Here is a 26,324-nt window from a genome sequence, read left to right on the forward strand (position 1 = left end):
GCTCTCACTTTCTTCCTAGTGAAACTATATTATTTATGAGTCCTTAACTGGGTCAAAAACGCGCCCGAACTGGGTCATAAATCATAGGAAACGCTGACAAGTAATTGAACTGCAATTAAAGCTTACATTTTATTTTCAAGGGGCGTTTTAGGCCACTTAAAATAGCCGCTGTAAAACATGTTTACCTATGAAATCGGTAACGGGGAGCGGGTGAGCAGCCCTGCGAGATGGGGAGGAGGGAGAGAGAGAAAATACTACTTAAAGCTGGGAAACTTGATTAGACTTTTTTTTTTTTTTTAAATTGAGGATGAAATGAAAAAGAAGGAAAGGGTTGCTTTTGTTCAGATCTACCTCCAAAGTCTGGTCTGATCTACCATCCCTTCCTTACAGCCACAAGAGTACCAGAGACAAGCCTAGCTTCTTCATGAATCCCTAGATCGTTTGGGTTCCCAAAGCAAGCTTAGGACGGAGGTAGGGAAACTGCCCGCGAATTTGGGACAAACAGGTTAAGTTCTCCGAAGCAGCCTTCCCCGGGGTCTCTGCCAGGGACCTCGGAGCGCCATAAATCTCGGCTCGGTTCTCGTCCTATATCAGAGCTGGCTTCTGCCGCCTATCCTGGCTTTTCATTTCATACTTCGACTGAGAACCTGGAGTCCAGGGCCTAAGATCTGCCAACTCAGTGTCTTCTGAGACCAGGAAAACAGGGACCATGTCCTACTGTTCAAGGAGACTCCAGGGGTCTCCAGGCTCCTCTACAGTTTTTAGGAGAAACCAAAGCCAGAGGCCCCTGTCCCCAACCCACCTATCCCTTTATTTTTTCTATTACTCTCTCTGCAAAGATGAGATGGTTCGATTTCCCATCCCATCTCGGGGGCACAGAATAGAGAGAAGAATACAATGGAGTCTCTCTCCCCGATTTGGACTTCCTCTGTACTGTTTTCAGGAAAACGGTGAGTCCAGCACCCGGATAGTAAACACAGTAGTGAGCCCCATCCCAGATAAGATGGAAGCAAAACGACTGCACTCAGCCAGTTCCCTTTCCCGGCTCCACCAGCGACTGTAGCCACAGCCAGTCCATCGCCTCCAACAAAACAGAAAAGAGGCCCCCCTCACCCCCACCCTTCAGACCCCCACTGGACAAACAAACCAACAAAAACCCAACTGTCCAGGCCTTAGCTTAAGATCTTCCTTTCTCCTTTGGACTAGCTCCTGGAAGTCGAACACATTCTAGAAAGGATAACAGAATAGAGGAGTCAAAGAAGGCTCCTTTAGGGGATGAGGCCCATGGAGCAGCCCCCAAATTTCTCCTCCACCACCTACACACACACACACAGTTTCCTGAAAAAGAAACTCTGGCTTTGCTGAGCTAACGGGGGAGTTCGGGACGGTTTTCAGTTCTGAACCAAGACAAAGGGGGAAAGAACAGGCCACTGCCCTCTGCTCCGCGCACTCCCTTGAGCTTCCTGGGCTGACCTTTACCTCAATCAGCAATAATTTATCGAAGAAGCGAACAATCAACGGAAATACCTTAAAACCAAATCCATCCTCCTCCTGAAGCCTCGCGTCCCATCAGCTCGGCAGTAATCTGTCCATGAGCCCTAAAATACCGCAGCCAGCACGCAAAGCTCTCCGAGGAGGAGAAGGGGAAAGAGAAGAAGGGAGGTGGGGGTGGGGGGAGGACATGGAGGGGGGGAAGGAAAGCTCTCGTTCAGAACAGATTCTGGGATCACGTAATCACAGAAGAAGCCCGCCTCGGTGTCCGCTCCAAATGCCACAATAATGCGCTGCATTATGTGCTCACGTGGTCACGCGTCAACTTAAATCCTTTTATTTGAAATAGGGAATCATTGATGGAACTAGATTTTCCAGCAGAACAGAATGGGGGGGGGGGAGAGAAAGAGAGGAAGAGAGAGATAGAGAGACAAATAGACAGAGGTGGTGAGAAAGATGGAAAGAGAAAAAGAAAGAAGGAGAGAGAAAGAAAGGAAGGAAGGAAGAAAGAAAGAAAGAAAGAAAGGAAGAAAGAAAGAAAGAAAGAAAGAAAGAAAGAAAGAAAGAAAGAAAGAAAGAAAGAAAGAAAGAAAGAAAGAAAGAAAGAAAGAAAGAAAGAAAGAAAGAAAGAAAGGAAAGAAAGAAAGAAAAGAAAGAAAAGAAAAGAAAAGAAAAGAAAAGAAAAGAAAAGAAAAGAAAAGAAAAGAAAAGAAAAGAAAGAGAAGAAAAGAAGGTAGGAAGGAAGGAAGCAACCAGGAAGTTCGTAGTGCCAGCCGGTACTCTTACTGGGACAGCTTCATTCCATTCCAACCCCGTCCTTTGCTCCCTCCCACCCCATCTTCACTTTTATTTCTTTATACACACTCTAACTAGAGTTGGGCTTAAAACAACAACAACATTGCCCTATTCAGTGAGTCCACTCAACTTTTCTAACAGCCCCTGCTCCTCTGGTAAGCAAAGGCCACCCCGCATCTTTGGCAGGGCCAGAGCCTCATCTGGTCCCTGCTCCAATAATAAATCAAAAGGCTGATCCCTTGCTTTCGATAAGGAAACTCCTTAATGAGTCACTTGATTGCCAGACCAGCGTCCCCACAGGCTCCACTATAACGCTATTGTGTGGAACTTGCTCCACACCCACGCGGTACAACAGAGCGGCCCGGGTGGCTGAAAGGGCCTGTAATTTACCTGACAAAGGCAGATGCGTCTCCTGGAAGCTGAGATGTTTTGAGTTGTGGGAGCCCAGGCTCTGAAGGATGTGCCTGACTCCGGTGGGGTGGATCTGAATTTTTCAAACTCTGTAGGGACCATCCCCGTTGAACCTGGGCTTACGCATTTCCTATGCTCAGGCTGAGTGCTACACGAAATTATAGGTTTCTAACGATGAAAAATGCAAAGGGGGGCGGGGAGGGAATGATCTAATTGTCCAAGAGAGAAAAAAAAAAAGAAAAAAAAAAAAGAAAACCTTCACTTGTGTCCCTTGAGTTAACCTAGAAAATAAGCTGGTGCCTTATCTGCATGAATATCCAAAGGACTTCCCTTAAGACTGTTTAGTCCTTTCCAACATCCATAATGCTTTATCCAATAACAGAGAAAATGATTTAAAATAACGGATGTTCCCCCAGCCAAATGAGGCTTATGGAAGGCTCTAAGTCTTCCAGACCTCATCCTTCCACTTTGATGACACTTGGGTCCTTACTGCTCTGATTCTAACACTCAGTGACCAGGGTTTAAGTAAGAAAATATTTCCAATCCCCTTCTTAACCCTTTCTCCTTTAACTCTGAGGAAACTCCTACTAAGTTCTGGAACTCTATTTTTGTACTCCCCCCCCCCCCACTCTCCCTTTCTTACCTTCCTATCTATAAATAGGACCCAATTTTGGTAACCAGAGACATCATATTATTTCTTTTTTCTTCCCAAGGGAAAGAGAAGGGGACTGAATCTATGCATCTATAACGATGGGGTAACCAGCCTAGCAAATAAGTCATCTGAACATTTTTAAAAAAGAGTCCAGCCCTGAAGCCTATCCCTATCTTTAGTGAAATTGAGTGTGCTCAGCTAGTAACCCTCTCTTTCTTGCCTAAGCCCTTCTGTGCCTCCATGGGATATTCTGGTTTAACTAGACTGACTCAGTCCAGCTGCAGGAGTGAACTGAAAGCGAAAATGATCACAGCTGGGATTTAAGATTGATTTAAAAAAAAAATCTTACTTCACTCCCAGGAAAGATAGTGACACCCTCTTCTCTCCACCCCACATTCTCCCCAATCCTGATGGCTTGCCAAGTCTCTGAAATGGAATATGAGCCTGGAAAAAGTACTAAAGCTTAATAAAAACAAAACAAAAAGTGTTCTCTACTATGCTGTATCCCCAAGTGGGGGACAGAGGGAAGGCGGTTTCAGACCTTAGACTCCCAAGCAAACAGAAACTCCAACAACCATAAATCACCATCATAAGTCAGAGGTACATCTTCAGCTAAATGCCTTAACGCTAGTGAAAGGGGCTGGGTTTCCCAATTCAGGTCCCCAGAAGGTCCTCATTTCTGTTAACCACTAAGTTAATGCCCAAACTTCTGTTTAACAATTAACATCTTGGAGTGGAGTGGGGCTAGTTTGTAAAAAACTAGGAGGGGATGTCTAATGACTTTCAAGGAAGTAGAACTTGAAGGGGAAATGATTTCCCTGAGGGTGGACTTAAGCAAAAGAGTAGTGCTCTGACTTTTTCCCCACTGGCCTAGGATGCAGATGCCAAGAAAAATCCAACTGAAAGTTATCCATTTCTTTTCATTGGGCCTTATAACTCTCAAGTCCTAGGAAAGCTCTAGTATGTATCACACTCTTTTAATGGAAGAGAGAGAAAGCATTTCAACTTTGTCCCCTTTCATGCCACTGCATCCATCACTCCTGGGACAGACTGGAGAAGGGGAAAGTCTTTCTTACTCCTCCCAAATTTATATTCCATCCTTCCACAATAACATTCCCTCCTGCCAACTTCTACATTTTCCTAGAACTAAACTCTATTGGCTGTCTGGTTCTGGAGTGAGTGAGGGAAACTTAAGGATGAGTCCAGGCAAATGAAATAACAAAAAGCAATAGAGGTGCCTTGTAAAAGGGCAGGAAAACTAATAAGATTTTTACATTCAAATATGACAATTTAGTTTCTCCACTGTAAATATACTTACAAGATGTTTTCCTTTTTGTAGTTAACCTGGATATCTCTCTCTCTCTCTCTCTCTCTCTCTCTCTCTCTCTCTCTCTCTCTCTCTCTCTCTCTCTCTCTCTCTCTCTCTCTCTCTCTCTCTCTCTCCCTAAGTACCAGGTAAAGAAGGCTCTCCTTTTCTCCTTAAAGTGGGGAGAGAAACATCATTATTTATTAGGGATATTTCTTCAGGCACATGTGCAATGCATTCAGACTAAATTTTCTGGGCACTGAAGGTTATGGTAGATTCCTGAAGCTATTTCTTGATATAATGAGAACATTACAATGGGAAAGGTGCTGATAACTGATATCCTAAATAGATCTGGGTAGAGGCACATGACACAAAGTAGCTGATACTAGAGGTGTTTAGATCTACTAAGATGCTTCACTTTGTATCCGATAGAAATCAAACTTCAAAGACCAACCATATCAGCACAGAGACTGATTCATCATAAGTTGGAAAGAAGTCATAAACTGATAGGATGGGGGAGGGTAGGAGAAGGGCAAATGTCAGGGAAGATTTAGGCCTGGGAAATATACAGATAAACAGACTTTTCTGAAACTCCCTATTTGTGCCTAGCTTAAAAGGAGCAATCCTCCAAAGAACAAAGAGACCATTTCGTGTTCAGCAGCAGCTCTGTGCAAAGAGAGGGTTCTGAGGGCTACCCCAGCCCTCCAATAGACACCCCGCATAGGCCCTGAATTTATGACCCTTTTACAAGGTAATAAACCACACTAATTACTTTCCTGCATCCCAAACAACTTCAGTGAGAACTTGAAAGGATTCCAGAGAGGTTTTCCCTTGCCTTAAATATGAAAAGAAAATCTTAAACCCGCTGAAGACCACTGCATTCGCTTAGCCAATGCAACTTTCTGTCCCCTCCAAAAAGGAATAGCGGTCACATATACACAGTCGAGAAGGCCTAAATATACAAAATGCCAGTGTCACTCACTGATCTCTGAGTCTAAGAAGGAAAAGTCGGGAAGGGGAAGCTTGGGGAAAAGTGGGGGCATTGAAACCAGTTTCCTTAAAACTGAATCATGACTCTGATTTTTTTTTCCAGCTCCTAAGCTCCCTCGTAAGGGTCTGCAAAAAGCAACCCAGAAAGCAGAACAGCCGCTTCCACCTCCATCACCACTCAATTCCACCACCATCACCTCCCTCCAAAAGTCCCAATTGTTTCCAATTGTTTTCACGGTCCTCACTGTCTGGAAATCGCTGTAGTCCAAGTGGAGGTTTGTTTGGGGTTAGTTGGAAGAAGGAAACCGACAAGGCGCTAGCTAACCACACCGGCCCACAGCACACCCTTTACTCGCATGGTCTCCAGCCGCCCCATAATCTAAACGCTCCTGTACATACAGCTCCGATTCCTAGACATTCTTTCTCTGTCTAGACCCGGCATTCGCCGGCGATGGGCGATGAATAGAAGCTGGCCAGAAAATTCCAACTGGGTTAAAAATTGATCAGAACTCCTCCCTTCCCCTCAGCAGCAGGAGGAAAAAAAAGATCTCTCAGTTCTCCCCCCAACCCACCCCCAAAAGAAAGTCCATGTCAACCCCATTTCAGGACACGCCACGGAGGTTCGGCATTTGCAGCTTCTCTTACCTCTTCAGATTTGAATCAGATCATGGAATGGCTTCCTGCCCCAGGCGCTCAGTCATTTTTCCCGGTACCCAGGCAGTTCTGCAGACAAACAGACAGCAGTGGGTGAATCGTGGCTGGGAGGGAAGGGGAGAGTCGGGGGAGTGAGGGGCGTGCAGTACAAGATCGTCCTTCGGTACATGATGAGTTCACAAGCAAAAAGTCACCAGATTTTCCTCCCAGATTGACTTTAGTCACCCGTTAGGATCTAGCCTACACATCTAATAATTTAATCCTTAAAAATAAATAAATAAATAAATAAATACATTTCCTAGCTCCACACCCATTTTCTTGTGGTTTTTTTTTTTTTTTTTTTCTCTTTCTTTCTTGGGGGCGGGGTTGGAATGGAAAAGGGCAAGAACGATGGGCAGAGGAGAGGGAATTCTCTACCCTCAGCCAGTCTGGGCTATGCCCTATTCTGTCGCCCCTAAATTTGGAGATATGAAAGCATGCTTGATTTTCAGTTGCTAGCAAAGGCTAGCCGTGGGGTTTTCTTTGGGAGTGGGGAGCGTTTGAGCAAGCAGACACTCGAAACCTCCCTAGTCGTTGGAGAAGTTTCTGACTGGGGCTCCAGTCTGCAAGCCGGGCACAGCATTGTGAGCGGGAGTTTTTGTCTTCTGGTTTATTCAAACCCAGCCTTCTTCATCTCTGAGCCAAACGTGTTTGGGGCCTGACAAGAGGGCCCAGCTGTGCTGGACCTTTCAGACTTTAGACGAACTTCTGCTGGAGACTGGGAAGCCCGAAGCAGCCACTTGAAAAATATTATTACAAGACGCCAATGAGGGAGCTCTTTGGATACACCTCCCCGCTTGTAGAACAAGCCAGATGCATGCATTATTTGCAACCAAACTGCACCCCTGAATTTCTGCCTGGCCAGCAAAGGGCAATGTGGTGAGCATGCAACTTTGAAGAGGGAGGGACGGGAATGGTGGGATCTTCCAGCTCATGCCTTGGAAAGCTCTGAAGTCTGTCTTGAGAGAACTTCTCGGGAAGAAAGTTTCATTGTGTAGCTTCAGAGTTCCATCCCTTTCAACGTTCCTCTTTCTTTCCAGCCTCCAGTGCGTGTCCCCTCCACCCCAGCCCAGCCCGCTGAGAGAGCTGACTGATCTCCCGCCGTAGCAGTCACTGTCTGCCTCTCCCACTGACTGTCCAACAATATTGAAATGTGAAAGTTGCCTTCCCAAGACGCTTAGACTGCTCAGTAAGTGGACAGAGCCAGCATTTGACTTGTGCATTGCCATCCCCCCCACCCACCCTTCTTCTCCACTCGTCTCGCCTTATTTCCAAATCAGCCTGCTGCTTCCCTCCCTAGTCGCTCTTTGATCTCTTTTGACCTGTAATCAATATTCGGTTAGAAATGGCAATATACTTTATTGGCAGTCTTTTCCTCCCCCTTTAATATGCCATTTGCATCTGGGAAAGCCACTTCTGGCTACTTCTGTAGCCACACACACTACTCATTGTCTGGCGCTTCCAGTCAGGGCTTCCAACACAACTTCTCCCAGAAAGAAACTGCTAAGTCGCCATTTGCCATGCCATTTATGAGACGGATGACCAAGATAATGATTATTGTTATGATTGTCGCTGTTACTTTGTTACCCGAGGAAGGCCAATCCACACTGTGGGCTCCCCAACTTGATACGAATATAAATCATGCCCACTAATGAATGAATCAGGAAGAAATTCGCCCCTGACTACTTTTCCCTTATAGAGTGCTCTCTCTCTCTCTCTCTCTCTCTCTCTCTCTCTCTCTCTCTCTCTCTCTCTCTCTCTCTCTCTCTCTCTCTCTCTCTCTCTCTCTCTCTCTCTCTCTCTCTCTTCCTCACCCCAAGCCCTCAGAATCAGGAATTGGCTTTATTTTTTGGGCCTTGCTCTTGTGGGCTGTGATTTATTAGCTCCAAGAAAACGGGACAAAGCTTTGCTCCTGCCTTGTAGCAGCCAGCAGTCCACAGAGTGAATGAAAACATTACCAAAAATAATCAGCCCATTCTGACACAAAAGAGAGACTGTGACCACCACGAGATACCCAAAGCCAAAGGGCTGATCCTGCTCCCCCACTCCCACCCCCCATCCACCCAGGATCTGCTGTTCCCTCATCCAACCCACAGGAAAATATCCGAGGAATGGTCAAATGAGAACGAAGACTACGTGATCCCTCCATACTCACCAGCAGAATCCCTATTGCCCCCTCTTAAAAGAGTTTAAAGTCTTTCGAGATAAATCTGAGTGTGAATTTTAAATATATATTTGGAAATCTATCAACTAGGAAGTTGGGTTTCACTTGAGAGTATCATTCCTAGTGAGTGAGATGCTGACGAGCACAGATCCATTCTTGCCTGTCTGCATTAATTATTTAATGAGTCACGTGACACTCCAAAGCTTACCATTTCAATATCACCCCCAGAGCAGAGGCAACACCTTTCTCTTCCCTAGCATTTCATTTTTCCTTTCTTAGGCAGTCCCCAGATCTCTAGGACTTGGGGTGACTTTCCCGTCTGTCTTGAGTGAGTAAGCCGCCATAATCATCGTACTGCCTCCTTCTTAGATATAACCTGAGTCCTTTGAATCCTACTGGAAATTCTGGGCCAAAGGTTGCTGCCTTAATGGTGCAGGTTTCTCAGGTTGCCTCTTATAATATGATCTCCATACAGAAATCTTTGGATCCAGCAAGCCCAGGATGAGTACGTGAAGTTGTTCCTTGGCTTAACTGCCCTAGTGTCTGGAAAGAATGACTCTCTAGGACCTGGCCATTGTGAATGTAGATTTCTGCACAAATAGGTCAGACATAACACCCCCCCACACACACACACACACACACACGCTGACAAGCTTGTGTGCTGGCAGACAAAGGACACGTGTGTCTAGATGTGGGCTTCCATAGACACATCATACCTATACAGAGATGCAGAAGTCACTACAGAGTTGCTGGCTATTATTAATGCCAAGAAAACGGGGGCGGGGGTAAAATTAGCCATTAATTTTAAGACTGGACATGAGCTGAGTTCATTGTTATATGGCTCTCCAGCTGTAGAGTGACTCTTTCCTCACCCTCTTTTGCCCTTAGATACTGAATAAGAGCTATGTCATGCATTTGATACATTTGCTCTGAGCTCCACATAACATCGTCCAGCCCTGGAGAGTGTGGCTAGGTGCTGGGATCAGTCTCAAGTCATCATAAATACTCTGCCTTGTAGTATGAAGGAATCAGAAACCACACATCTCCTTCGACATCCAAGAAATACCAGAAATTCATCGAAATGGCTAGTGGAATTGTTTTTATACCAGTAGGAAGGGTAGGGGGGGGGTGTAGATTAGGCCTTGGTGTGTGTATGTGGTGTTTTAAATTGAATAAATATCTAGCAAAGAGATCATTATGGAGACGGGGAAGAATAAACCCTCTGATTCCTTCCCACTTTCTCATAGGAAACCTGAGGTCCCCATTTTCATGACTGATTTTTCAAATTCTTTGAATTTCTAATTGAATTGAATAAAATTCAATGAACTGAATTTACAATTCTATTTTAAATTGAGTAAATCTGTTTCCTTATTGTAATTGCTAGAATAAAATGATACAAAGACTGAAAAATAACAAATATCTCTGAGACTTTAAGGGGAGGAGTAAGAAGAAAAGGGGGTGAGAAGGATGCTGAAGGGAGAGGGGCCAGAAGGAGGTTTGAGGTAGAGAGAATGAAGAAAAACCCCAGGAGCTCCCCTTGTATAAAATTCAGGAAGCTATGTACAGGGCTCACTTCACCCACCCACCCACCCTAAATGTAATATATCTAGGTAATCTTCCCATGGAGCTCTATTCTGGGTATTAAGTACTGTACTCTGCCTGTCACAGTTGAATTCCTCCTGTAATAAAACACCGGGTATATCATAGATTTCAGCAAAAACTAGGAAAGAGAGCTTGCAAACTGCCATTTTCCTTCAGGGGGGAGAGTGTTAAGCACTTGCTTCAAACTGTGACAATTAAAGTGTCTCCGATCCGATTTAGGTTGATTTCAGATGTTGACAAAAGTTTTAGCTCTGATGTTCTATGGCTTTCCTCTGTGACTAAAGCTAAAGTGTGTGTGTGTGTGTGTGTGTGTGTGTGTGTGTGTGTGTGTGTGTGTGTGTGTTTGCGAGGGGGGAGAAAAAAGTAAAGGAAGGAGAGAAAGAAAAAAAGAGGGAAAAGGGAGAGAAACAGAGAAAGAAGAAGGGGAAAGAGGGAAGAGAGAGAAAAAGAGAGACAAGGAGAGAGACACACAGAAAGGAGAGAAAGGGGGAGGGAGGAAGGGAAGGAGAAAGAGGGGGAAAATGTGGGGATATTTAGAGGGAGAGGAGAGCTTTAGGGCTTACTTAGAATACTATCTTTAAAGGTCAAGGGTCCCCAGGGCCAGTGGGCTTCTCTAAAAAAAACAATTAATGGGATAGAAAATCTGTCCTCTCAGTGACCTTTTACGGTTGCCGTAGCAAAAGAAGGAGAATGCAAAGGCTTAAACTCTGAAGCAGAATTTCTTAAGTTATTATAACATTCTGGTTCAAAGGACCAGGTTCTATAACAGACTTAAGTGAAGTGGCAAGTGAAGATAATTATCCAGGTAATTCGAGTTTAAAAAAAAAAAAAAAAAAAAAAAAGCCCAAGTTGAACTTAATTATTCAGGCATTTTGGCTCAAAATTTTTAGCTTTAAAAATGGTCTCAACACTCCACCTCATTTTCAGGGTGTAGCGAGATATTCCACCAAAGAGCTCCCCCCACATGCACACACATGCACACTCGATTTCCCCAGAGTGTACACACACACACACACACACACACACACACACACACACAGAGGAAGGCCTGTTAATTTCTAGACACCTCCCAGCCTCAGAACACAAAGGGTAAATAGGAACATTTACCTTATAGGATGATAATCTGCCATAACAGACTGCAACCAGCACTTCTTTTCCACCGAGAGCCTGCATTTTTTTTTTTTTTTTTAGGAGATAGCCAAGATTTTCCATCTTTATATATGACCACATTTTTTCCAGGGACATCCTTTGCTCCTCCACAGACTTTTCCAGGAGAATGCCTTTCAGAATTGCTGTTGAATTACAAAGAAGTATTTATTGTATGAGGTGATTAATGATTCTCGGCAAAATTGCTATTTTCAGCGTGATTTAATTTCGTTTTACAAGTTGGGGGAGGGGAATAAGAAGTTGAAGCCCAGGTTTAGAGCAACCTAGTGCTTCCAGTTCACATCTTATAAAACACAGTTCACTTCAGGACTTTGGATGACTTCTGGATGTGTTTATTTGTTCCTCCCTAATTTTTAGTGGCAAGATATATATTTTTTTAATGGCAGAGAAATGGAAGCTGCTCTGAGCAATGAGACTGTTGTCTCATTCTCAGATCTATTTCGTTCATAATTAAAGAGCTGGCAGAATTCGCCTTTAACAAATGATAACATGTAAAAGAAACATAGCTTTCCTGCTTTTTAGTTAAATGTATTAATTACTGATGGGCAAATGTCTTAAAATGTCTCTGGTCTAATTCTGAAAAGGTTTTCTACCACCATCATCACCCCAGGCCCTGCTCAAACTTTTTCATTAAAAGCCTATCACTCATTGAACACGCAGACAATTCTAGGATACTCTGATGCTAATGTATTTTTCCTTTCATATTGCAGAGGGAGTTAATCTGAGGAGCATAAGAAAATGACTCGGGATTCCTCGCCAGGTTGGATGATTGGTCCCTTCCCCCCTTCTTTTTGTATGTAGCATTCTGATTGTCTTGATCTACAGGCAGTGAAATCAGGGAAGCACCCCAGAACCCAGAGTTGGCACCCCGGGACTCTCACAATCTTGGGGGCTAACTACTATTGAGAGAATAACCTTTTGTGACATCATCTGCCCATCTTTCTGGACCAAAACTTTGGAGGCACATATCTTGGAGAATTTAATTTAACTCTTTTTCAAACAGTCCCCTCTCCCTCCCAAAATCATAAATCAGTATTTAGCTCACAGAATCTTTAAAAGAGCCAGCTCCCCCCCTCCCCCATCCTGATTCCTAAGATAAGCTTTGTTCGGCAATAAATATCAAAATGATCACTTACTTTCAAGTGTGATTATGGTTGTGTATGGTTCGGCCAGGGCAAAACAGCTGCTGGGAGCCTTTTCTATATCTAGTCCTATAGCTAGGGAGAAGAAATAAACCTTGCCAAAGAGCTTCTTTTTCCTTTAAACTTTTCAATCGTCGTTCAGGCCAGCTAGGGAAGAAAGAATCTCTCTCTCTCTCTCTCTCTCTCTCTCTCTCTCTCTCTCTCTCTCTCTCTCTCTCTCTCTCTCTCTCTCTCTCTCTCTCTCTCTCTCTCTGTCTCTTTCTCTCTCTCTTTCTCTCTCCTCTTTGTCTCTTATCTGTCTCTTTCTCTAGGTCAGTATATCTCTATCTCTATCTCACTGCTGTCCATCTCTATCTCTCAAGTCGGAGACTTAAGAAAACGATTTTGGCGAGCAGCATTACATTAGACCCAAGACCCCCTTATCTTTCAAACTAGTTGCTTATCCCGATCCAAGGACATATCTTCCTCACCAGAAAGTTTAGGAAACACGAGAACCAGTTGTTTTAAGCCTTTAATATCATGGTTTGTTGTTGCTGTTTTACAGGATTTATTCTCAGCACTTGGCTCTATATACAGTTACACCAAAACCCACAATTTACAGTCTCACGTGGATCTAAATGGGCCCCCTCTTGCCAGTTAGAGCTGGGCCAGAGAGTAAGACAACAATAAACCTCTAACAATATTTTAAATAAATGAGATAAAGAGAAACTAATGTGTCACAAATATCATTAGGGACTATACACCTGGAGACCAATTAAATAACCTTATGACTTTCCAAATGTCCTCTTCCCTTTTCTGTTCAGTATCAGTTTTTGCAAGCTGCTGGGGGAGAGGGAACACAAGATGGGGGGGGGGGAGGAAGGGCCCGGTTCTTTTGTTTGCACTAGATGTAGGTAGACATTTCCCGAGAACTGCACAACTCCAGTCACCACTGGATAGGACTTTATTTTTTAAACACTGCATTCAAAGGCGTCCTTAGTTAGGTCCCGAACTTCCCATCCCAGCTCGGTGAGCATTTCCATAAATAAACACTCGCCCTGGTAGGCCGGCCAGCCTGCTCTAGGGGTCCAGATCCAGGTGACAACCTGTCCTCTGCCAGAGATCGTGTCTTCTCTCATTCTCGCTCATCTTTATTATTTACAAACGCGCGGTTGGGTGCTGTGTTGGTGTTTATTTTTGGTCCAAACCGAGGGGGAGGGAGAAAGAGGGGCAGAAGAGAAAAGGCAGAGGCAGGGAGGAGGAAAATGGGCCTGAGGGTGTGGGCGATTATAGCGCGGAGGAGTTGGGTGTGGAGGCACCTGGCTGGTGGCGGGGGTGAAGGTGCGGGCCCGGAGTCTGTGCCTTGGAGGACTGGCTGCCCGCGGCCGGAGCCGAGGAGCGCAGCTTCGTGTTGGGCAGTTTGTGATCCTTCTTCCACTTCATCCTCCGGTTTTGGAACCAGATCTTGACCTGGCGCTCGGAGAGGCAGAGCGTGTGAGCGATCTCGATGCGACGCCGCCGGGTCAGGTAACGGTTAAAATGAAACTCCTTCTCCAGCTCCAAGACCTGCTGCCTGGTGTAAGCGGTTCGGGAACGTTTGGGTTCCCCTCCATTGTAATTGGGGTTGACTGAGCGTGCAGGGCCCAGGAGAAGGCGGAGGAGGAAGAAGAGAAGGAGGAAGAGGAAGAACAGAAGGGGGGGAGCAATTGGACAAGATCATTATATAATAACCTGACACCAAGTTCACGTAAGAATACATACGGCAAAGAAAATGTTTCACAGGCTATTGACAACGGAAAACAAGCGAGAGCCATAAAAAATGGTGTTGGGCATTGGGGCTGAAGAAAAGCTTCAAAGACACATGGCCCAGAGCCGCTGCCAGGGCAATTCAATTTATGGGGGCTATAATTACTGCCCTAACAGTTTGGCGTCTCGTAAATCTCCCGATAAAGGGACCCCGGATACAAAAGGTTTCTCACGTTTTGATTAGGTGGCACACACACGCACAGTGACCCCCCCACCTCCTCTGCCAGGGCAGTAGGTCCCCCTTCCTGCCCCGAGGCCCTCCCAGGCCCCTGCCCCCCCCAGCACCCCCGCCCTCGCTGCGGCCCAGGCGTCGCTCACCGGTGCTGACATGGATCTTTTTCATCCAGGGGTACACCACGGGCTCCTTGCTGCCCTTCAGGCCGCATAGGCTCTTGTCCGCCAGCAGCAGAGGGCACCCCGGGGGACTGCCCGCGGCGGCGGGGGCTGCCTCGCTGCGGCGGGGGAGTGCTGGGGGTGGGGGCGCAGGAGGAGCTGGGTGCGGCTGAGGCTGCGGGGGCGGCAGGACATGGCTGGCCACGAGCAGATTCTGGCCGGCGGGGGCCGGGGGTGGCGGGGGCGGGGGCTGCTCGTGCCGGGGCCGGCCGGGGCTGGCGCGGCCATAGCCGTACGGGTAGCGGGCGCCGGCTGCGGCGGTCGCGGGGTAGAGGGCGGCGCTGGGCGCGGGAGCGGGGTACCCCGGCTCCGGCCCGGCCCGCGGCGGGCGGTAGTAGCCCGGGGGCGAGCGGCCGGCCCCCGGGGGCTGCTGCAGGTGCGGGGACGGCGGGGGCTGCGGGGGCTGCGGGGGCGGGGGGTAGCCTCCCCCGTCGGGGCCGCCGGGCGCCCCGAACTCTTCGCAGGGCGGGAACTTGGGTTCGATGTAGTTGGAGTTTATCAAAAACGAGCTCATGGTCATTAATTTGTGAAGTGCAAAAATACTAATTTTTCTCGCGTTGTCGTTTTTCTGGGCTCGCCGAGGCCCCTCCCCCTCCTGCCTCGCTCCCCATCCTCCCTCGGGCCCCCCTCCTCCTCTCCTTTCCTCTCCCTCCCCCGTCCCCCAATGCCTCTCCTCCCCCTTCCCGCACCCTCCCCCTTCCCCTCCCCCTCCCCCGGCGCTGCAGCGGAGGACAAAGTTCGGGCCCCGTCCCCTCCCCCCCATCCGTCCCCCTCAGCACCTTCGGGCCCCCCACCCTCCCCGCACGTGACCCGTTGCTGGCCAATGGGGGCACGGCGCGCGCGGGCCCCGGATCAGGAAACTCGGGGTTGGATGATGAATGCCCCAGTCCTAGGCGTGGGGGAGGGAGAGGGGTGAGAGGGGGCGGTCAACTGGGGTCCTCACCCCGCGCGATTTTATGGGGGGAGGGAGGAGAATGGATGGGGGGCCGCGACCGGTGCAGAACGGTCCTATCTCCCACATCCCCAAAACGGTCCTTTTCTCGCAGCCTCCAAGGTCATCGCGCCCCCACCTCCGCCTCCCGTGCACCCTGGTCATAGCTCCCTTCTCCGTCCACACTTAAGTTCTTCACCAACTCCCCCTCCCCATAAGCAAGGGGTCCCCCCGCCCTCCCCCACAGGCGAGTCCAACCTTTCTTTCCTCACCCAGCCTCTCGCCCCTGCTCCCTGCCTTACACAAAGGTCCCTCCTGGACCACCAACCCTACGCACCCAGAGGTCCTGGAGCCCTTCCCCAGGCCCAGAGGTGTCGCCATCCTCGTAGCCTCCCGTGTGGCCTTCCATATAGGAAAGGGACCCTCTTTTCCACACACAGATCTGGTGGCCCTTCTGGCACCTGAGGAGTTTCACCTGGGCCTGTAGCCCCAGTTCCCTGAGTCATCTTTGTCCTTTCCCAGCTGGAGTCGGGGGAACCTTGACTAATCCGAGGCTGAGAGAAAAGGGAAATCTGGGGCTGGGACTGGGGGTGGCCTGAGCCCACTGAGGACACGGCCTCCTCCGGATGACCGGGTCTGTGTGTGTTTGGGAAGTGCATGGAAAAAACAGGAAGGATCCCTGCGCTGGAAGTCCGCAACCCTAACAAGCTCTGCCTTCCCTGCCGAAAGCCGGGAGAGCCAGGCCGGCCGGCTGGGCTGTCTATCTGCCGGTCGGCTCGGGATTGAGGTCTGCCTCAAGCAGGGGAGGGGATTGGGGGAGAGGCTGAAGCCTACCACAGGGTAATTGAAATTTGATGGTTAAACTAATTACTGCATTATTAACAAATAAATTACTTATTAATTCCACCCTGGGTTGATCTTGGAAATAAATACTAAAGCTGCTTTTCTCATGCATACATGGAGGTTTTCTCTTTCCTTCTCTGGATCAAGCACACACCTTGCTTTCTCCCCCCCCCCCCCACTCCCCACACACACCTCTTCCTCTCTTCTCCAATCCCCTTCTCTTCTCTCCCCTTCTCCTTCTTCCCTTTCCCTTCTCTCCCCTCACCTTCCCTTTCCTTCTTTTCTCTCCTCTCCCCTCTTCTCCCCTTTCTTTTCCCTCTTTTCTCTTTCTCCCTCCATTTCATTTCCTCTCTCCCTTCCTCTCCTCCTCCTCTCCTCACCTGCCTGCCTGACCATCCAGGCAGACCGTTCGATTCACACAGAAATAGAGAACAAACTGGTTGTTCACAAAGACAAGGCCAGGCCACGATTTTCCAGAAGGAGTCTTTCTCAAAGGGCATTAGGAAGACAAGCTTCCTCCCCCCTTGAGTTTCCAAGGTAGACAGAGAAAGTTTGAGCCTAAATCCCAGCGACACTTCAGAAGAAATATCATTTTTCTCTCCATTTATATCAGTTAGCACAGGAGTTACTGAATGTTGAAATATAGCCATTTGATAGATAGACGTTTAATGCTTAGCCACATAAAGCCTATTATAGTCAACTAATCTTTAAACTAATTTAGGAAAAGAGGCTCAAGAAAAAGATCCTTTTGGCTTTTTCTCTAAGATCTCCCAAATCTGCAAAAAAAAAAAAAAAAAAAAAAAAAAAAAAAAAAACCAAAAAACCCAAAACCAAAATAAAATCAAAACAAAGAGCTTTCGAAGCTATTTTCTACTTTGGGCCTGGGATGGGGAGCCAGAAAAGCACAGAGAAATAGGAGGCGAATACAGGCTTGCTCGCCGCGGGCACGGAAGATTTAAAATAAAAGCAAGGGGATTTATCATACATGTATGTGTGCACGTGTGTATATGTATGTATGTACACACGTGCGTGTATGTGTGTATACATATAAAATAACGGTTAATCAAATATCCAGGTTTCCCCGGAAAGCTCTCAAAAAAGCCGCTCCGTGCGTTCTCGGGATGAGCTCTAGCAGTGAAAGGCAAGCCGGTAAACAGAACCACAGATCCACCCTGCAGAAATAAACCGCGCAATCTTGCATCTTTCCTCTTGTCATCAACTCTGCCTTCTTAGGCTTTTTCTGTGTCTGTTTATTATGATTTCTCGGCATTAAACCCTAAAATTTGTGTTGTTTAACTGCAGTTTTCTGCGATGCTGCTATTTTTAGAGATTAAAAAAGAAAGCAGCCCTGTTTTGTGTCTAATCGGCCTAAACTGGCGAGCTGGAGTCTGTTATTCACGTGGCTCTGTTCCTCGGTGGAGATGGGCTTCTTCGGGATCTCCTAAGGCCTGTAACTTGTCTTGCTGGTTTGCTATCATAAACAAAAACTCGGCCAAGACCACCAAGTGTTATCTCAGACACCGACATTTTGACATTTTAAAGCGAGATTTATGGCTGCAATAAACAACCTCGGTACCTCTTCTGATCCGACCAGTATCTCCCTTTGCAAAACAGTGCATCATTCAACCAAATTAAGTCACAGAGAGATAGATTCTAAAAATTAAAACACCTTTTATCCCAAGAAATGTGACACCATAATTAGCCTGGGAAGACATTACTAACCCAACTAATAAAACAACCAAAAGTTTACCAGCAGTATCTCTCCCGAGAAGAGAATGGAATTCAAGGAAATGAAGCAGAAATGGAGAGGTCTAATCTTCATATACCAACTGGATCCAATTCCAAGTAGGGAAAAGGGGTTTTCCCTTCTTTGTAAGACATGTAAGCACATCTGCTCATTCCACGTGCTTGGATAAAATATGTGTGCAACAAAAGATTTCTTTAAATCCCATTAGGTAAAATAACTTTCCATTGAATTCAAGCACCATAAATGGGGATGGGGGGGGGCAAAGAGGGGTAAGAAAGAGACAGAGAAGAAAAGGAAAGGAAAGGAAAGGAAAGGAAAGGAAAGGAAAGGAAAGGAAAGGAAAGGAAAGGAAAGGAAAGGAAAGGAAAGGAAAGGAAAGGAAAGGAAAGGAAAGGAAAGGAAAGGAAAGGAAAGGAAAGGAAAGGAAAGGAAAGGAAAGGAAAGGAAAGGAAAGGAAAGGAAAGGAAAGGAAGAAAGAAGGAAGGGAGAGAGAGAGAGGAAGGGTGGGAGAAAGGAAGGAAGGAAGAGAAAAAGGAAGAGAAGGAAGAAAGAAAGAAAGGAAAGAAGAAAGGAAGGAATGAAGGAAGGAAGGAAGAAAATAGTGGGAGAGTGAGGGGAATAGGCAGCAAATAGAGAGAAGGAGAGAAAGGAGAACTGCATTTTTAGCCTAGTTTGAATCTGATTTGAATCATTTTGAATATATTTGGATCAGCCTTTCCTCTTGAATACAACCCTGTCCCAACTTTCAAAGTGACCGAAAAGTGACACCGTGTGCATTTTGTTTCTTATTAATCTCACACATTGACAGTCTTTGTTAAATAACAAGGCGCGCCCTTCACCAGCCGACATTTTCATATTTGTTAGACGCGCTGACCTGAAGTTCACCTCGGCCTTGGACTTAGCTGTTCTCAAAGGTCTATACAGTGTCTTTTGGATAGTTGGGTGCTTTGCCCAGGTCACTCCTTCGGAGAAAAAACCAAGGCGGTGAGGGATCACAGGGAAGTATACACATTATGGAATGGATCGACTGTATTTGTCCTTTGTTCCTTGGAACCAAGATCCCTCTTCCCGTCTCCCTCACCCATCCACATTGTTTAATACTGGGTACTGGCAAAGGAGTCCAAGAAACTTTGGGGTTCCAAAAAGAGGGGGTCATATTTTAAGATTGATTAGTCATGACATCCTCCAAAAAAAAAAAAGTTTCATCAGCAATACGGTTTAAAATATTGAAGCCTTCAGTAGAGATGTATCTAGGGCTATTTGTTTTTGCTGTGCTTTAAAAAAATAAACAAAACCCAGACATGGGAAGTGTAACTTACATTCAAATTTAAATGAATTTTGACCATCTAAATGATCTATCTACGTGCTGCCTCAGAGTAAAGGAAAATTTTATCTGAAATGTATAATTGCTGTGAGTTTCTAATTTAAAGAACACCTAAAAGATATTGATAGTCATTGAAATACTCTTAAAAGGGGTGTCACAAACTTTTGATCTAAAACATGATGAAAACGTGCACTTGAGGACCCATAATTTTGGGGGAGGTCAGGAATAGAGTAGGTTTTCATTTTCTTCCTAGCACTAATCTAGATATGGTCAAGCAAATGTGCAAGACTGATGCATAACTCGGGCATGAGTCCTTTCCTTGCATCAAGCAGTTACACACTTGACCACAGATTCAAAAGTCAGAATTACACACAACTCAGAAAAGTGTGGAATTTCTCCATGAAGAAAGGCCCCACAAGTGAAACCTTTCCTTTGCTTCTCCCAAAATCACAGAGAATGTGGCCAGCTAAAGAAAGTAAGCCACTTCAGTGGTGCAGTGATTGTCCTGCATGGACCTTCACAGGCATCATTTACATTTGCAGAATAATCAGACCCCTGGATGTAGATTGAGCAAGATAAATATTTCGTATTTGCTTTTTTCTTTTATCTTCGTGAGCACCTAAAGTCAACTTAGAGAAACTATGCCCCCCAAAAGAGAATCTCACAATGAGTGCCCAGTGGCATGCAATCCAGATTTTTTTTCTAGCTTGCAAATACAGCTAAGGAACATGAATGAGACTCCCTTGCCTGTATTGGGTACTCAATGTATTCTTGTTTCCTTTCTTTTCTTTTCTTGCTTTTCCACTGTCCCTCCCTGCCTCATCACCCCTTCTAAATATAACTTTAAGTTTTGCTGAAAATCATATATTTATCATATTTTTCTTTTTAACAAGTGAGATTTCGCCATGACTCTTGGGTCCCCTGCTCCAAATGTCCCATTTTCTATAGTCGAGCTATTCTTGTAAAGAGTGGAAGTTGCCTTACATTTTAAGGCAAACGATAACTTTAGAGTAGGGACTTGGAAGCGGAAATCTAAACAGCACCGAGGGTCTTTTCATCAAGTCTGGGGAACCCAGAACTTTAAGGAACATTTCTTAAGGGATTTGGCAGAGAGGGGGGTGCTATCTATTTTTCACAGTTCTCTTTCCAGATAGAGCATCTGAATTGAAGGACAGTTTGTTTTGTTTTTGTTTTTGTTTTTGTTTTTTTTAATCTGAATATATCGAAGTTTGGTCTTGTTCCTCCTCCCCCCACCAAAAAAAAAAAAAAAAGAAAGAAAGAAAGAAAAGAAAAGAAAAGAAAAGAAAGGAAAAGAAGAGAAAAGAAAAGAAAAGAAAAGAAAAAATGAAATTAAAGTCACTTTGGGGGAAAAAAAAATCTCCCTTGTACCACTTTCCTGTCTTCTGAAGCACGGAGGGGAAGGGGGAGAGCTGCAGGCGAGCATTCGATGCTTACGTTCTTTTCAAAGATAAAATAAAATCCGACTTCCAGGAGTTGGGTGCATTTTGGTCCACGACAAAGCCCTGGGGCAGGCGAGCCTTCCTTCCAGGCTGGCAGGCGATTTGGAACTGCAGCCTATTTACCTGCTGCCTCCGAGGTACCCAGAGTGCCTCAGAATGTGGCCCGATAATTCAAGATGAAATACAGCGCGTATTCCTCTGGAAAAGAGGAATTTTCTATCCTTTGCTCAGTAATTGAGGTCATTCAAGCACCAGAGTTCACCTGGAGTCCATAGCATGATACACGCGAAACTCGACGCTATATTTTATCTTTTGTGTTGATAGCCTGCATCTCGGCTGTAACATTGACATCAGGCTCTGTCTGGGCAGATGACGGAGAGTGGTGCACAACGTAAACTTTTGACCCTCAACTTTGTGACCCGCAGTTGTAACGCCCTAACCACAAAGATATACAAAAGCGATGCCTCTGATTTCTTTGAGGATGGCGAGGGCGCCCTGTTTGTTTCAATAGTTCTGCTGTTTCCCCCACCCCCGAAAGTGTATTTGGGGAAAGAGGAAGGATTAAAATATATTTTTCCCCTCTTTCAAGATTGTATTTGCTGTCAAATTCATTTCCCAACTCTTTCGTCGACGCGGAGGGACTAGATTAACTCCGAGAAGCTCATGATTACATTTGCAAGGGAAATATAGGGTAAGTTGGGGGAACTGAAAAAAAGCGAAAAGAGAGAAATGAAGAGGGGAAAGTAGTGGCCCGGACTTCCATTCGTCATTTTTCTTTTATTTAAAAATAAAGACCCAACAAACCTAATTGTTTGGGAAAGCTTGCCTAGGCAAAGGAGTTGACTGTGAACTTGGTCTGAAGCGAGCTCTGCTGGTGATTCCTAGGGTGTGCAGATTTATCTTTTCTGCATTTACTTAACCCGGCAGTGAACTGCGCTGGCTGTCATTTGTTTGGCGATGACAGACTTCACCTCAAGCAAGGACTGTTTCACAAAATCGCAATAATTACCCAATAACCTTCATAACAAATATTATTATTGAAAAGAGGGAGGGAGAGGAAAAAGCAGCGGAGAAAGGTGGAGTTCTTGTAAAATACCAAAGGAGGGGACCCTTCTCCCCATTTTGTGACTTTCTATGGGAGCTTCTGTGCATCCACCATCCTAGGGGCACATCAGAAGAGACTGCACTGGGAGGCCTTTCCTGGATGACTATAGAAAGCTCCATTGTTGACCAAAAGGAAACCTCCTGTAGATGGTCTAGATTGTCCTCTTTATGGAAGGGCAAGCCAGGAATTACCTATAGCTAGCTCAGCCATGAGGTCCACTTAAACTGAAAGGTCTGTTTTCCTCTTTAACACCCTATAATCCACAGTGTGGTGTGTATGTGTATGTATATATATTATATATTCCCTTATTATCTGGAAATGGTAATATTTTGAATGACACCAGTGCAAAATACTCTTTCTGATATGAAATACTACTAGTCTTCTCTGAAAGAATACCCACAATGAGGCATGCGAAAAGAAGAAAAAAATCAGACTCTTGGCGTGCTGTTTTGAAATAAGCCCATGGAAAACTTAACAACCTATAAGTAAGTGTGACCAGAAGCTTCCTATAATGTGTTTATAGTTCAAGGGATATTGTCATTCTTCCGGCTGGAAAAAATCTGGGCCTGGAAATTTAGGTTGTTTTCTCCTTTTACAGGGAAGACATTTCTGTCCTTCTGTCAGTAGGTGAAGTTAAATATCTTAGTAAAGACAAAAGAACCAAGGCTTTAAAAAGGAAGTTACCTCCTATAAAATAATTCAAATCAAGAGGGATCAAGAAAAAAAATAGAATAAATAAAATAAAATGAGCAGAGAACCAGATCCTATAGTCTTTACTCTGATCCATTTAAATCTAGGGCAGAAGGGAGAGAGGAACAGAGACAGACAGATAGATGGTGTGGGGAGAGAGGCAGAGAGACAGAGAGAGAGAGAGAGAGAGAGAGAGAGAGAGAGAGAGAGAGAGAGAGAGAGAGAGAGAGAGAGAGAGAGATTTCCCCTAAATAATCTTAAAATGATGCTGATTGAATTTAGAATTTTTATAAGTCACAGAAGTTTGTTGATCTAGGTATCCACAAAAGAGGCTATCTTAACTTCTAATTTATTTAAAGAATACAACTTCCCAGACAAGATAATAATTTTAACTAATATTTTGGAGGAGTCGGTTGAGCTCCTGGATAGTTTTTGGAAACAGATATTAGACAAACTCCTGTTTGTAAGTCACCTTCTTCAGGATTTAATGCACACAGCTTTCTAGATAACTAGCTATTCATAGATGCATCTACACACTTCCTCTGATTAGGCCACTAGGCAATATGGCAAGGTCCCTCTACTTCCCTTTCTGTTTGTTGTTTCGGCCACGAACAAATCATTCATCTAGATTGCTTGAAGGACACTAAAATGAAACCTTGAGTTAATGTTTTCTAAAAATGAAGGCGGAAGTCTGGGGAACAAAACAAAGAACCAAGATTTTACACACACAATCACCCACCCACACACAAATACACATACATATAATCCTTAAAAAGGGGGAAATGGAAAAATCTAAAAGGAATCTGAATTACTTGAGCTGTATAGATATTTGAATTTCAATGATCACGTTAAAGGATCACACAATGTAACTTATATGATGCAGGTTTTCCCCAACTAACAAAAAGAACTGGTCAGGACCAACCAGATTTTATATTGTCCTAGAAACTTTGCTTTTCTTTAAATGTTGCTTCTTAAATTCCTGATTCTGTGGGCAGCTGTTGGATGGATGTTCTCTGTCAAAACATAAACTCCATACAATAAACTTTGGTGCAATTTTTAAAACCCTTGAATCTCAAGTCCCCTATCAGGAGAATTGAAAATGCTCTCTCAAGTTATTGCTTGTAGGAAGCTATCCAGATCTTAAGTGAGGAGAGCATTAAGAAAGACAATATTTGATTTTTTTTGTTGTTTGTTTAATTCCAGAGACCAGCTGGAGAAGTTAGGCTGAACTCAACAATATCTTTGGAAGGGACTTTGAGATTATTTACTAAGTCTATTGCTCCCAGAATTTAGCCAAGCACACCATCTCGGAATGAGGTCACATTATTATAAAGTTCGTGAGGCTTTAAAGGCCCTGGAAATTTTAGAGAGATAAAGAGGGAGGTTGTGAATATAGGTGGAGGATGAGATCAAATAGAAAAATACAATCCTTTTTCACTAAAGAATGAACGGCTGGTGCCATTTTGGAAATGGTTGTTTTCAAAATCATAGATTATGTAAATTGTCCATGATCAAACAGAGTGAGGGGCTGACAAAAGAAAGGCGGAAATCTCCTACTGACAAACGACTCATTTCTTCCCTAAATTCCTTTTTATGAAGTGTCAGGAAAAACAAACCTAAGGGCCCTGCAAGACTTTTAAGTTGGACATTTAAAATTGCATTATTTCCCCCAAAACTCCAGAGCCAAGGTTTTAATGGGTAGGGTTATGGGAAGTGGGAGAAAGAGGTGCTATTTTTTCCCCCTAATTTCTAACCAGATAGACCGTTTCTGTCACCTTTTCAGAGTAAAACGCACTGAAATAGTCATTCTAGAGAGAGAAAGAGAAAAAGAAAGTGAGAAAGGAAGGAGAAAAGGAAGGAAGGAGAAGAAAAGAAAGAAAGGTTCTTTTACTCTTTTCATTCAGCTCTGGAAATTCAAAGACCAGAGTGAAATCCGGCCATAAAGTTTATTGCTGAGTAATCACAGGCTGGTGAGAACAGCCCCACTGAAATAAACAGGCAGTTGAGGCCTAGTTCCCACAGCTGGGGGTCGGGTGTGGGGGAAAGGGAAGGATAAGATCTCAAAGGCCAGAACTCTTGGCGTCTACATTTCCAGGGATGCTCTATCTATCCTCTTGTCTATACCATGATTTCCATTCTCTAAAATCCAAGTCTGCTGAGTGGCCCTGCAAGGGTGAAAAGTGCCTTTTAAATCGCCTCCTAGCCGATATTCTGGACCAGAACATTACAGAAACTGGTAAGACAGAGAAAGGATCCCTTAAATTCAGACCCTGCCAAATGACTTCAGTCTTTGAGAAGAATATTTCAATAGTCTCCATACACACAAACATTGCCCAGTCAAGAAATTAGTAACCAGCTGGCTTGGCAAGTCAATATTACCCTTCCTAACCCTTGATACTAGAGTAGAGTGCCCTGGCCCAGACTCCTTTCCAAGCCTGGTTCAGAACCCTCAGGATCCAGCCTGCCAGCTCCCACCCACCCACCACCACCAGGGTTCAGAGAAAATTTAGCCAAGATGCAGGACCAGGGCTTTCTGAGAGCCTGCTTTTCAGATTTTTCTCCCTCCCACCAACACACTCACATACCCACACTATACACATATGCACATTCTCACACACACAAAAATCATCTTTTTACAAACTGGATAGACCAGACACAGAGAGCAGCGGAAGTCATTAACATCTGCGGTAGTCCAACTAATTAAAGTTAGGCCTCAGTATTAATCTCTGCCAAAGTCACTTATTGTGGTTTACTTGGATGGGACTGGTAAAAATTTCAGAGCTTGCTGTTAGCACTTGTTTTTGGGGAAAGGAAACAAGTTTGCAGGCAGATTCATAGTCTGGCTGAATTGTTCTACTCTTTTGAATTCAGTGGCAGCCCTCAGAGTTACTGAACCAGAGAGACAGTCAGAGGAACTGAGAGAGAGTTAGTTCACTGGACAAATAAACTGTAAGGAACTCAAGAGTCAAACTTACCTTAACTTGCTAGGAGCCATTTTTCAGAGAGTTTTGAGAACTCGTGGTTTGGGCACTTCTGCCCCTAAAATTGACCACTTGAATGACCAGGTGCCACATGTAGCCTGCAAAAGAGTCCAATGAAGTCCAGCGTCAGTGAGATTATATGTTATGTGGTATATAATGTTGGATGTCAACTCCCCAAAACCATAAAACTTACTTTAATGGCACCACGTGACTTTCTATAGCCAGTGAGCCTATCTGTCTGTGCTATGGATGATTTTACGATCTAATTCATAGACAAAACCCTATTCATTTGGCACCCAAATGTCATATAGCCGGAACTGGGGCTTATAAAGTTTACTGTTTTATAACTTTTAAAGGAAGGCATCAATGTAAGCACTCAGTAAATGTGCAAATCTTTAGTTGCTCTTCGAAGCTCAGAAGAGTTAACCAATCGAGCTAGGATGGGGGTAAGTAACATTACATTTGTAGCGAATTAATTGTAGCAAAAGGAATCCTATCTGTTAAGGGTGAAGTGGGGGAAGGTGGTGTTAGGATCTGACTCTGGCGAAGAGGGTTTGGGCTTGGGATCCTGGAAATACCAGGATCTCCAGCTAGCTAGTTGAGACCACAAGAGCAGTTTAAGAATGAAGTAGAGATGTTGTGAAGCCGAGGA

The 26,324-nt window shown here is 45.0% G+C and overlaps 1 protein-coding gene across 1 annotated transcript; it reads right to left on the reverse strand.

Annotated features, from left to right (window-relative positions):
• Positions 1–12,909: 12,909 nt before the first annotated feature.
• On the reverse strand, positions 12,910–15,155 carry HOXA4 (homeobox A4). The gene is made up of 2 exons (XM_074267313.1): positions 14,517–15,155; positions 12,910–14,020 (listed from the first exon to the last, which is right to left on the reverse strand). Exons 1-2 carry the CDS (start codon positions 15,109–15,111, stop codon positions 13,680–13,682), a joined length of 936 nt encoding a protein of 311 aa, XP_074123414.1. The 5' UTR covers positions 15,112–15,155; the 3' UTR covers positions 12,910–13,679.
• Positions 15,156–26,324: the final 11,169 nt, after the last annotated feature.

Source organism: Sminthopsis crassicaudata, chromosome 5, assembly GCF_048593235.1.
Source record: "Sminthopsis crassicaudata isolate SCR6 chromosome 5, ASM4859323v1, whole genome shotgun sequence".
Taxonomy (NCBI): Eukaryota; Metazoa; Chordata; class Mammalia; order Dasyuromorphia; family Dasyuridae; genus Sminthopsis; species Sminthopsis crassicaudata.